The sequence below is a fragment of the Belonocnema kinseyi genome, chromosome 8, assembly GCF_010883055.1.
Source record: "Belonocnema kinseyi isolate 2016_QV_RU_SX_M_011 chromosome 8, B_treatae_v1, whole genome shotgun sequence".
In the NCBI taxonomy this organism is placed as follows: Eukaryota; Metazoa; Arthropoda; class Insecta; order Hymenoptera; family Cynipidae; genus Belonocnema; species Belonocnema kinseyi.
In genome coordinates, this window is record NC_046664.1 from 80,700,517 (window position 1) to 80,713,428 (window position 12,912).

The 12,912-nt window shown below is 30.3% G+C and overlaps 1 protein-coding gene across 2 annotated transcripts in view; it reads left to right on the forward strand.

Moving 5' to 3' along the window:
- The window catches only part of LOC117179009 (alkylglycerol monooxygenase-like), a 39,872-nt gene that overhangs the window by 15,043 nt on the left and 11,917 nt on the right, over positions 1–12,912 (forward strand). For both annotated transcript variants that reach the window (XM_033370622.1, XM_033370623.1), the window contains exons 3-5: positions 2,264–2,415; positions 6,334–6,437; positions 12,441–12,603. In XM_033370622.1, the coding sequence (XP_033226513.1) occupies positions 2,264–2,415; positions 6,334–6,437; positions 12,441–12,603 (419 nt within the window). The remainder of the gene's footprint in view (positions 1–2,263; positions 2,416–6,333; positions 6,438–12,440; positions 12,604–12,912) is intronic.

Below are 12,912 nucleotides of genomic sequence, written 5' to 3' on the forward strand. Positions count from 1 at the left end.
CCCCCCCCCGTTATTTTCCACAATTTATCTCACTTTCCTTATCCTTATTTCCACTCACCTTTGTCACTACTACCATCATTTCCCCTTAACACCCCAAACCTCATTTCCTCTACTCAGGTCCCTTCTTTTCCTTCATTTCCCCTCATTTCTCCTTCTTTCCTCCCCTTGTGGACTGTGAGTTCAATAATTGTTTAATGGAAAAAATCGCTCTATTAATTGTCTTCAGGCCCCTAAGAACCACCTCACCGCTTCAAACTCTTGAAAATAGTCCCTAACCACCTAAAAACTATCACCGCCGTTTATAACCCTTAAGATTTTCCCCTGCATACCCAAGAACTACCATCGCCATTTCCAAATCTAAAAAACTGATCCTAGACACCTAAGACTACCACCGCTGATTCCAACCGTTAAGATTTCTCCCTAGGCACCCGAGAATCACCTTAGCCATTTCAGACCTTTAAGAATTGTCCCTTGTCATCCAAGAGCTACACTTACCTTTTCCAACCCTAAAAAATAGTTCCCAGTCACCCGAGAACCACCATCGCCTTTTCCAACTCTGCAAAACTGTTCCTGGGCACCTAAGAATATAACCGCCGTTTCCAACCTTTAAGATTTCTTCCTAGGCACTTGAGAATCGCCGTTGCCGTTCCCAACTTTTAAGAATTGTCCCTTGTCATACAAGACCTACCCTTACCTTTTCCAAACCTAAAAAATGATTTCTAGTTTCCCAAGAACCACCACCGTCGTTTCCAACCTGTAGGATTTCTTTCTAGGCAACGAAGAATCACCATCGCTGTTTCAAACTCTAAAGAAACTTTTCCTAGACACCTAAAACTATTACAGCCATTTTCAACCTTTAACAATCATTCACCTTAGACTAACAATGGTCAACCCTACAGTTATTTGCCGTAAAAAACTTCCCCTTGATACCCAAGAGCTACCGCTGCCATTTTCAATCCTCAAAAGTTGGTTTTAGTCACCGAAGAATCACTCTCGACGTTTCCAACGTTCAGGAATTCTCCTTAGGCACCCAAGAACCACCTTTGACATTTCCAACCTTTACGAATTGTTCGTAGGCAGCCAAAAACCACTCCCACGTTCTTAAGCCTAAAAACCAGTTCCTAGACACCTAAAACTACCACCGCCATTTCCAACCTTTAATATTTCTGCCTAGGCACCCAAGAACCACTGTCACCGTTTTCGAACAAAAAAAAAACAATTCCTAGACACGTAAAACTACCACAGCTGTTTACAGCCTTCAATAATGCTTCTTCCTATACAAACCACTAATCCCGCCGTTTCAAGCCCTAAAAAATTTCCCCTTGGCACCCTAGAACCACTCCCACCATTCCCAACCCTCAAAAGCTGTCTTTAGACACTGAAAAATCACCCTGACCTTTTCAAGCCTAAAAAAGTGTTCCTAGACACATAAAACTACCACAACCGTCTGCAGGCTCCAATAATGATTCTTGTTAGGCAAACAATAACCAACTCCGTCGTTTCGAACACTCTAAAATTGTCCCTTGGCACCCAAGAACCAATTCTAACGTTTCGAATTCTGAAATATTGTCTCTAAGTTCTTAAGATCCACTGAAGCCGTTTATAATATTCATTAATTGTCCCTGAGCACCCAAAAACTACTACTGCTGTTTCCAACCTTTAAAATGTCTTCCTAGGCAGCCAAGAATCAACCTTACAAACCCTCAAAAACTGTCTTTAGACACTTTTCCATTCCTCAAAACTCTCTTTAGACATCTAAAACCACGACCGCTGCTTGAAACCATTAATATTATTATCCCTAAAAACCATCACCGCTGTTTTCAATCTTTAGGAATTGTCCCTAGGCACCCAAGAAGCATTGTCGCCGTTTCCAACTCCAAAGAAAGTATTCCTAGACACTTAAAACTACTGCCACCATTTCTCATACTCACAACTGTCTCTAAGACATCTAAAACTACTATCACCGCCGCTTGCAACCTTCAATTATTCTTCCTAGACACCCGAGAACCATTTTGAGGTTTTTAAGCTTTAAAAAATGTTCATATTTACCTGAGAACGACCACCACAATTTCAAACCTTCAAAAATGGAAGCGTGCTCTAGGGATGAATAATGCACTGTTGTAGAGCACGTTTATTCTTCCGAGGTACTCAAAAGCCACTCCCGTTATTTTAAATGCCCATATCCGTTTAAAATGGTTCTATTGATTCTCATCAGTTTATTTAAGTAGTAGGTGATTATAGTCTGAATTGTAATTTTTTTCAGAATATTTTGCCGGGGAGTAGAATACTACATATACATCCTGATATACGAAAAGCTTCGAATATGGGCCCTAGCCTGGGAATCCCCGTGGACATGGTACATAACTGCAATAGGGGTCGACTTCTGCTACTACTGGGTGCATCGAGCAAACCATGGTTATTTATCCAATCAACTTATCGTCGAGTGTCGTCTCACGAATTAACCCATTAAGGTCCAGGAAAAAACTGGAGCAGATAGCATCATCCTAACTATTCCATTGCTAGCATAATGGGAAAATAAAATATACGTATTTTTTCTTATGTCATTTACAATTGTTGATGAAAAATCATTAAAATAATTTATACTAAAACACATTATTTTGAAAAAACGGACTGCACAAATCGATTCTAAAGGAAAAATGATAAGGAAAATATATATCATATTTCTTAGTCAGACTTCATTTTGTTAGTGTAAAACGGTCATAAACAATTACATGATAGAAAGTGAAAGTGACTAATTCAAGTCCCAATCAAAATCCGAGTCAGGTAGCATTAAACTATTTATTGCATCCATAGCAAAATTAAAAAATAAAACATATGAATTTTTGTTATGTCATTTGCAATTGTTTATAAAAAATTATTGAAACAAATTCTACTAAAAGTCTTTATTTAAAAAAAAAAAAAACGAATGCACCAATTGATTCTACAGAGAAAACTATGCAAAAAACTTATATAACATTTCTTAATCAGACTTCATTTTGTTGGTATAAAACGGTCATAAACAATAGCATGATGGAGAGTGAAAGCAACTATTTCAAGTCCAAAGCAAAATCCGAGTCAGGTAGCATTAAACTAATTATTGCATCCATAACAAAATAAAAAAATAAAATGTACCTATTTTTTCTTATGTCATTAGCAATTATTTATAGAAAATTACTTAAACAAATTGCAGTGAAACTCATTATTTTGAAAAACTGACTGCACCAATCGATTCTACCGGAAAACTGATGAAGAAAACGTATATAACATTTCTTAGTCATACTTCAGTTTGTTAGTATAAAACCGTCATAAACAATAGCATGGTAGAGTGAAAGCAACTATTTCAAGTCCAAAGCAAAATCCGAGTCAGGTAGCATCAAACTAATTATTGCATCCATAGCAAAATGGAGAAATGAAATATTTCTATTTTTTATATCATTTGCAATTGTTATTAACAAATTATTTTTGAAAGTTATACTGAACATCATTATTTCGAAAAACTGACTGCGGTAATCGATTTCACAGGAAAAATTATGAAGAAAACCTATATAATGTTTCTTAGTCGGACTTAAGTTTTTCAGTATAAAAAAGTCATAAACAATTACATGATTGCGAATGAAACTGACCATGTCTAGTCCCAAGCAAAATAAGAGTCAGGTAACGTCAAACTAAATATTGCATCCATAGAAAAATGGAAAAATGAAACATACCATTTTTTTTCTTATGTCATTTTCAATTTTTTATAAAAAATTGTTGAAACAAATTGAGCCCCTGGAAAGCAGAACGTTCTGAACGCGCGAGACGAGTTTGCCTAGTAAGTAAGGGAGGGGATAACGCGTTGCTACGGGCCGCATTAATTGGACACAAAATTTTTAAATCGCGATTACTCCGGCATGAATGGTCGTATCGAGATGATTTTTAGATAGTAATTTTCGTCAGTCCTTACCGCTTCTGATGAATATAGAATCATAGCTCGTTCCGTATAAATTCAATTCCCAAAGTGAACACGAAGTTTTCACAACTTCGAACTCAAAAACGTCGCTATAAATTTTCGTATTGTCCAAAACGACCAATACTTATCAAGTGCATGTACATTAATCTATATTATATCAAAAATTCAGCTGGATTTGATTTGTAGAAATGACGAGCATAAATATGTTTGCCTTTTACCGCTCAAAAACGCATAAATATGTCAACACTCGACCAAGGTCGCGCCGATAGTCATTTGTTTGTCAAGGACCAAACAAATGCGAATCTATGGAATGTTGCGGATTCTAAAAATCCCTCGGCGAACGATGTAATTGACAGATGTAAAGTGAGGTATTTCAAAAATATGCTTTCAGAAGTTTTTTTAAACAGTATTCAATTTAATTTTTTCAAATGTATTGCTGTGTTGCATATAAAACATGTTCCTATATTGATGCTTCTTCGCAGTTAATTGTTTTACATGAAATTCCATCGCGATGCGCCGCGCGCATTTGACGGAACTGCAAAATTGGCGCGACCTGAGTCGAGCGTTGATAAATTTATACTCATTTCGAAAAATCAAATCAGATTGATACGATCATCTCGATACGACCATTAATACCGGAGTAATCGCGATTTAAAAATTTTGTGTCGAATTAATGCGGCCCGTAGCAACGCGTTATCCCCGCCCTTACCTACTAGGCAAACTCGTCTCGCGCGCTCAGGACGTTCTGCTTTCCAGGGGCCCAATTACGAGGTCTGTTCAAAAAATACGCGGATTGAGGTCATAAAAAAAATACTTTATTTGGAAGTTACACGTCTGGGTCTCCTTCAAACTACTCTCCTCCCCAACGCACACACTTATCCCAACGGTGTTTTACTTGTTGAAACAGTCCTGGTACGCTTCTTTTGTGATGGCTTTCAGCTCCTTCGTCGCATTTGCCTTAATCTCCGAAATCGTCTCAAATCTTCTTCCTTTGAGGGGTTTTTTTAGTTTTGGGAACAAAAAAAAAGTCACAAGGAGCAAGGTCAGGTGAGTATGGGGGGTGGGGAAGAACAGTAATCGAGTGTTTGGCCAAAAACTCATGAGTTCTAAGTACTGAGTAAGTTGGAGGCGTGGCACAAATTTTGCAGTGACGCGGTGCATCTTCAATTTTTCGGTCAAAATCTGATATCCCACACTGATATCCCACACTCTTCGGCAAGCTCCCTAAGCCTGATCAACGTTTGGGTCGTCAGTTGACGTTGAAGGACGCCCAGGACGCTCGTCATCGTCAATCGACTGTCGGCCACCCTTGAAACGTTCATGCCACTTGAAACATGCAGTACGCTTCATGGCAACATCACCGTAGGCCGTGTTGAGCATGGCAAATGTTTCAGTAGCAGATTTCCCGAGTTTCACACAAAATTTCACAGCAATTCGTTGCTCTTTCAGGCTGTCCATTTTACAATCCGACAAACGAAAAAAATACTCTACTTAAAACCGTGTAGCTGGTCAACAAATGTAGATATCTGCAACTGGAATACCGCGTTTTAAACAGCTGATCTGTACGAACTTAGCGACACCAAGCGGATTCTCCTGAAACCAACTCGAGCCGCGAAATTCAAACAGTCCGCGTATTTTTTGAACAGACCTCGTATACTGAGTCATCATTTTTTAAAACTGACTGCAACAATCGATTCTACAGGAAGACTGATGAAGAAAGCCTACATAATTGTTTAAATTGATTTTTATAAACAATTGCAAATGACAGAAGAAAAAATACGTTTATTTTATTTTTCCATTTGCTATGAATGGAATAGTTAGTTTGATTCTATCTGACTCGGATTTTGGTTGAGACTTGACATAGTCACTTTCACCCTCCATCATGCAATTGTTTATGACCGTTGTATACTAACAAACTGAAATCTGAATAATAAATATTATATAGTTTTTCTTTATAATTTCTCCTTTAGAATCGATTAGTGATAGTTTTTTAAAATAAAATAAAATCCATCTAGTCTGTAAAGACGTTAATCAATTCTGATATTCTCTGATGACATAGATTCCTTAATAAATTTGACTCTTCTCTCGATCTCTCTAATAGCTTATTGGGAAAGCACACGACCGGCGATTTGAAGTTCTGTGGTTCGATTCCCAGTGGAGCGAAAGAAGAACATCTTTTTTTCGGAAAAATGTAATTTATAAAATAACGAGTTTTAGTGTATATTGTTTAAATAATTTGTTATAACCAATTGCAAACGAAGAAAGAAAAAATACGTATATTTTATTTTTCTATCATGCTATGAATGGAATAGTAGTTTGATGCTATTTGCCCCAGTTTTTGCCTGGGCCTTAATGGGTTAAAGCATAAAAACTCCCGTTTACAGAGGTGCACATTTTATGGGCTCAGCATCAAGTTCATCACAGCAGTGAGGAATTTAATCTTGTGGTTGGTCTGCGGCAGTCTCTTTTGCAACAGTTGTGCAGCTTCGTAAGTTCAACACGCAACACGTATTTCATTTCATTCCCTTCTTGTGTGCTTATTTTCTGATCTATCTGTACCTGTATCACCAGGAATGCGATCCCTTATCCCCTATTAGTCCTATCTTTTTCTTATTCTTATTTTTTTTAGTTATATATAATTCTATATAACAACTAGAGTTCTTAAATTACCGAGAATTTAAGTTCAGGTTATATAACCGAGAATATGACAGAATTTAGGAGAATTTAAAAGTATTTAAGAGAATTTATGATTTTTAACAATATTTTTATTGTTCAGGTTATATCAGCGATTGAATATAAATTATTTTCTAACTCAGACATATTCAGGAATTGCAGTGTTTTCACATACAAATTTAAAATTTTCAAATGTATTAGATTAATTCAAAGAAACAAAAAAAGTTTTTGCTACTTTAAAAGATAACTCTTTAACAAAATACTGGAATTTTTAACATAATAGTTAAATATTCAACCTAAAAAAGCAAATACTAAAAAAAGTGTCATAGTTTATATTTTAAATAAAAAAAGAATGAAATTTATACAAAGAAAAGAATTTAAAAACCAAAAGACTATTTTCCAACAAATAAAGATTTTTTACTCAAAAATAAATAAAAGTTTATCTAAATTATTGAACCTTCAAACCTGAAGACAAATTTTCTTTATAAAAATTCAATTTTCAAACAAAAAATATGACTGTTCAACAAAAAATTAATTTTACACGAAACTGATGCATTTTTACGCAAAAAAAAGAAATTTTTGAATAAAAAAGATCAATCTTAAAAAATTGTAAAGTTCCATTTTCTTTTAAAAATGAATACTAAAAAAAAACAAAAAAGAAGTATTTTCCACTAAACAGTTTAATTTTCAACCAGATATAAGCCTTTAATAAACAAAATTTTACAATGTAGTTAACAAAGCGATTCAACCAAATGTTTTAAACAAATTAGTTAAATAATCAAGCAAAGCAGAACGATTTTTAACCAAAAAGTTTCTATCAAAAAATTGAATTTTTAATTCAAAAAGACGAATTTTTAATAAAAAAAGGATGACTTTTAAACAAAATTTTTGAATTCTCTAGCAAATATTTGCATTTTTATCAAAAAATATTAAATTTATCTTAAAGTATAAGAATTTTTTATTACAAAAAAAGATGAGATTTTATCCAAAAAAGATTCCAGTTTAACTCAGTAACATCAAAAATTGAATTTTTGTAACAAAAAATAAGTTTCTGCTAAAAAAATTAAATTTTCAATCCAAAAAGACGAATTTTTAACAAAATAGTTAAATTATCTGCCAAATAGTCGTATTTTTATTAAAAAAAGATCAATTTTGTACTAAAATATGTGAATTTGAAATAAAAAACAAATTTTTTTTATAAGTGAAACTTTCATCCAGAAAATATTTCAATTCATTTTTCAACACCAAAATATAAATTTTAAACAACAAGTAAATTTTCTACGAAATAGTTCAGTTTAAAAGAAAATAGTATAATAGCTTAATTTCTAACCAAACAGTTGCATTTTTATCAAAAAAAGATTTAATTTCTGCTAAAGCAGGTAAACTTTAAAATAAAAAAGACAAACTTTCAAAAAAAGAGTTGAATTTTCAACTGAAAAGTTAACAAAAAAATTCAATTTCCTATAGCAATAATAAGCTTCACAGGACATAATTCTCTAGAATAGGGGGGAAAGAAACGATTTTTCACGAAATCACGTTTTTGAAATCTTGGAACATCCTTGAAGTAGTTTGAAATTTCTTTTTTTGAGACGTATTCTTAACGAAATAAATGAATTTTTAGTTAAACAGTTTAAGTTTTAACTAAAAATTCTTATTAAAGTTTTTTAACCCACAAACTGCACACTGGGTGTCAGTGACCCAAGGAGCTTTACAATTTTTCTCCGATTGTCTACGTTTTCTTTTAAAGTATTTTTTTTCTTTTTTTTTTTTAACTTCAATTATCACTGAGGCTTTGGAGGTACTTTTACCTATTTTGCATTATTTCAAAACAAATTATTTTTTTAACCAAAAATATCTGAAGTTGTATTTGAAAGTGTACAGTTTAAGGGTTAACTGGATCAAAATATCTCAAGTGTGCCACTTTTAAATCGATAGTTCTATTTTCGATCAATTTATACAGTCTTCGATTCGTTTTTAAATAAAAATAACTCCTCTTAAATAATTTTGCGACAAAATTTTTTTTCAAGTTATTAACAATCAAAGTTATTGATAATTTTTTTTCAAAAAATGGATTACTCGCAAACTGTTCATCGAAATAATTGAGTTATGAACATTTTTTTACGAAGTATACTTTACGGTAAAAAATCGTTCGGTAGTAAAAAACATTTTTTTATTGTTAAATAATCGTTTGTTTTAAACAATTCAAAATTAACTGAACTTCGCCGCCTGTGAAATAATTCTTCCACGTTTCAATAGGTTCTACCATTTCTTCCCAAAATTTTGGTCAAAAAATAAGTTTGTATTTTGCAGTAGTTCAAAAGTTAAAACTCTGCCGGGCATAGTTAATTTTTTAATCAAAAAGATAAATTTTCAACAAAGAAGATTAATTTTCTACTAAAAAAGAATAAGGTGATTTAGTTTTCAATTAAGTATAGATAAATTTTCAACCAAAGAAATGAATCTTCGACCAAAAATATTTTTTTTTGTATTTTTGTATTCAATCAAGTAGTTGAATTTTCAATCAAAACATGTGAATTTCCAAAAAAAAATTGAAAAGTCTATTATCATTGAAACGATCAGTTTTTAATTTAAACAAAATAATTTTCAACTAATGAAGCTTCAACACAAAAACGGAAAATCAAGAAGATTCATTTTCTACCAAAAAATTTGTTTAACAAATCGGTTCAAACATTGAACCTAGTAGTTGAATTTTGAACCAAAAAAAGATGAATTTTCAATAAAAAAAATTTAGTAGTTGCTATTAAAAATAATAGAGATTTTTAATTTAAATGCCAAGTTTACGAAAATAAAAAAATCTTTAAGTCTTTGTGAAACGTTTAAAATATATTGACGTCTGTTGAAATCTTAAATTTCATGACATTTTTAGCAATTCTAAAGAAATAGTTTTTGAGAATTTTCATAATTTTTAAAACCCCTTGAAATCTTTAGAAATTTTTATTTTTAATACGAACTTTTAAAGAATAGTTTAAACTTCAAATTAAATAATAGACGTTTTCTTTCAAAAATATAATATTTGAGTTTTCAACTATAAAAAATAAATAAACAAAAATTATTTTAAAAAAAAGTCAAATATCCAAATAAAAAGATGAACCTTTAAACAAGAAGATATGAATTTTCAATAAAAGAGATAATTTTCCACCAAAAAGATTAATTTCTTGCCAAAAAGACGAATTTTCAACAGAAAAATAGACGTTTTCTACCAAATATAGAATAATTCAGTTTTCAGCTTTAAAAAATCAATTTTCAAACGAAAGTTAAATATCCAACTAAAGAGATGAATCTTCAATCAATAAAATTAGCATTTTTGACAAAAAAGTTAATCTTGAACCAAAAAAACTCATTGTCTGCCAGAAAGAAAAATCTTTATCTGAATATATTAATTTTTAACCAAATAGTTGAATTAATAAATAAAAAATATACATTCTCTACCGAAAATAGAATAGTTAAGTTTTCAAACAAAAAATTTAATTTTCAAAAAGAAAAAAAATGAACTAAAAGAAATGGGTAAATAACAGCATGCATTTATGATGAAAGAGAATTTTTAACTAAAAAATATATTTCTATACCAAAAATGGAAAATTTAAGTTTTCAGCTAACAACCCAAATTAAAAAATATACTTTCTATACCAAAAATAGAATATTGAAGTAAAAATAAATTTAAAAAATTAAGTATCCAACCAAAAAAATGAATCTTCAACATAAAGTTAATTTACAACTAGATTTATGAATTTTTAACCAAATAGTTGAATTTTCAATAAAAAATAGACATTTTCTGCCAAAAATATAATAGTTCAGTTTTCAAATACCAAAAAAAAATGTATAGAAAAAAAAACAGAACTTAAAAAAATATAGATTTAACTGAAGAGACGAATTTTCAGCCAAGAATATATCAATTTTCAACAAAAAACTTAATTTTCAATGGAGAACATGAATTTATATCGAAACAGTGAAATTTCCGACTAAAAACTATAAATTTTCTACGAAAAACCGATTAGTTAAGTTTTCAGCTAAAACAATAAATTTTCATCTATAAAAAATATTCGAAAAAGACAAATATTTGACTAAAGAAATGAATCTTCAACCAGGAAAATATGAATTCTTATCAATAAACTTAATTTTTAAAAATTAAATTTTTTAAAATGAAGTCAATTTTTTTAAATATTCATTTTCTACCAAAAATACGAATTTTCAACTTAAAAATATATACTTTCCGTCACAAACAAAATAATTAGGTTTTCAGCTAAAAAACATAAGTTAAAAAAAAAACAAAAAAAAATAGTTAAACTTCTATCTGAAGAGATAAATCATTGGCCAAGAAAATCTGAATTTTCAACTTCAAAAAAACGTATTTTTAACAAAAAAGATTCATTTGCCGCAAATAAAATGAATTTTTAACGAAATAGTGGATTTTTAAACTTAGAAATATAAGCTTTCTATAAAAAATAGAATAGTTAAGTTTTCAACTCAAGTAATAAATTCTTAACCAAACAAAATAAATTTTTAACGAAAAGGAAATAAGTTAATATTTCAACTTAAGAAAATTAAATTTCAAAAGGAACCAGTGGAATTAAAATGAAATTCTCAACCAGAAATGGAAAATGGAAATTCAAGCCACAAAAGCGATTTTTCTACAAAATAATTCAATATTCTACCAAATAATAATTTTTTAACCAAACAAGATGAATTATCAAGAAAATACATACATTTTTAACTAAATAGCTGAATTTTATTTTTAAAAAATTGGATTCAAACAAAAAAACAACGAATTTTCAATACTTAAAAATTTTGAATGGAACGAAAAAAATTTTTAATATACAAGGATGACTTTTTGACCAAATTATGGAATTTTCCATCAAATAATAAAAATTGTAACCAAGAAGATTAATTTGCGATCATGGTCATTCCTTTTCCACATAAAATGACAAATCTTAAACAAAAATTAAATTGTTATTTAAAAGCAGGATGAATTTTTGACAAAATTGTTCAATTTCCAACTAAATAATAAAAATGTTACACAAAAATATTAATTTTTAACAAAAAAAAAATAGCTGAAGACTTTTTATTTGAAAAAAAGTGAATCTTCAGCCAAGAAGATAAATTTTATATAAAAAAATTTTATTAATAAACAAATTCTTGAAATTTTAAACAAATAGTTATATTTTCAACTTAAACAGATGACTTTACAATCATAAATGGAAAACTTAATATTTCAACCAAACAATATTTAACTTGAAAATTAAGTAACATAAAAAATAAGAATTTTGAACAAATAGTTAAATTTTTAACACCAAAAGACGAATTTTAAACAAAGAAGGACTTTTCGGTCCCAAAAAGAAACAACATTTTTTACCGAATCATTGCATTTTCAAGCCAGAAAGAAGAAATTTCTACTAAATAGTTCATGTCTCTACACAAAAATATTTATTTTATACAAAAAATGTTAATATCCAACCTAACAATTTAATTTTTAACTCGAAAAGACAAATTTTCGAAAAAAAAATTCATTTTTAACTAGAAAGAAACTAGAAAGAACAAAATTGTAGAATTTTTAACAAAATACCAAAAATATTTGGATTTTCTTTAATATTATTCAAACGAATTATATTTTAAAGAATTTATTTCCCTAATTTTATGAAAAATATTTTTTAAGAACTGTTAAAATATTTGTCTCGGAAAAATTCATTAATTAGATACACATTTCTTCATTTCAATTTAGATTGAAAAGTGAAACAATTGCTTAGTTTTATTGAGTATTAAATTATAGTGACAGTAACTTAAAAAAAAAAATTGGTTCCAGATGTTCTATTTTCCTCTGGCTTTTTTCATCCCACCTTCTCATTTTATAACACACCATCAATTAAATCTGATTTATCAACTATGGATACACACTACTGTTATCAAAGATCTTGGACCACTTGAAATAATTTTTAACACCCCAAAGCATCATCGAGTTCATCACGGTATGATCCAATCTGGTTTTTAAATTAATTAATTATTTTAGGCTCGCCACTGATTAAATAATTTCTGGCCAGTGGTAGACTCTCATAGATAATTCTTCTAATTTATTTATCCTGCAAATAACTCTTATGAACAAGCAGAACTATATTTTTTAATTAAAAATTAGTAAACATAAATGTTTAAATAATAATTACAAATAATTGAAGACTTGGAAAGCAGAACCGAATGAGCGCTCGAGCAGTAGCAAGGAGTAGGGATGACGCGCAGAAAACGCGACGAAAGAGAGAACCGATTGCCTTCTATCTTTCCTC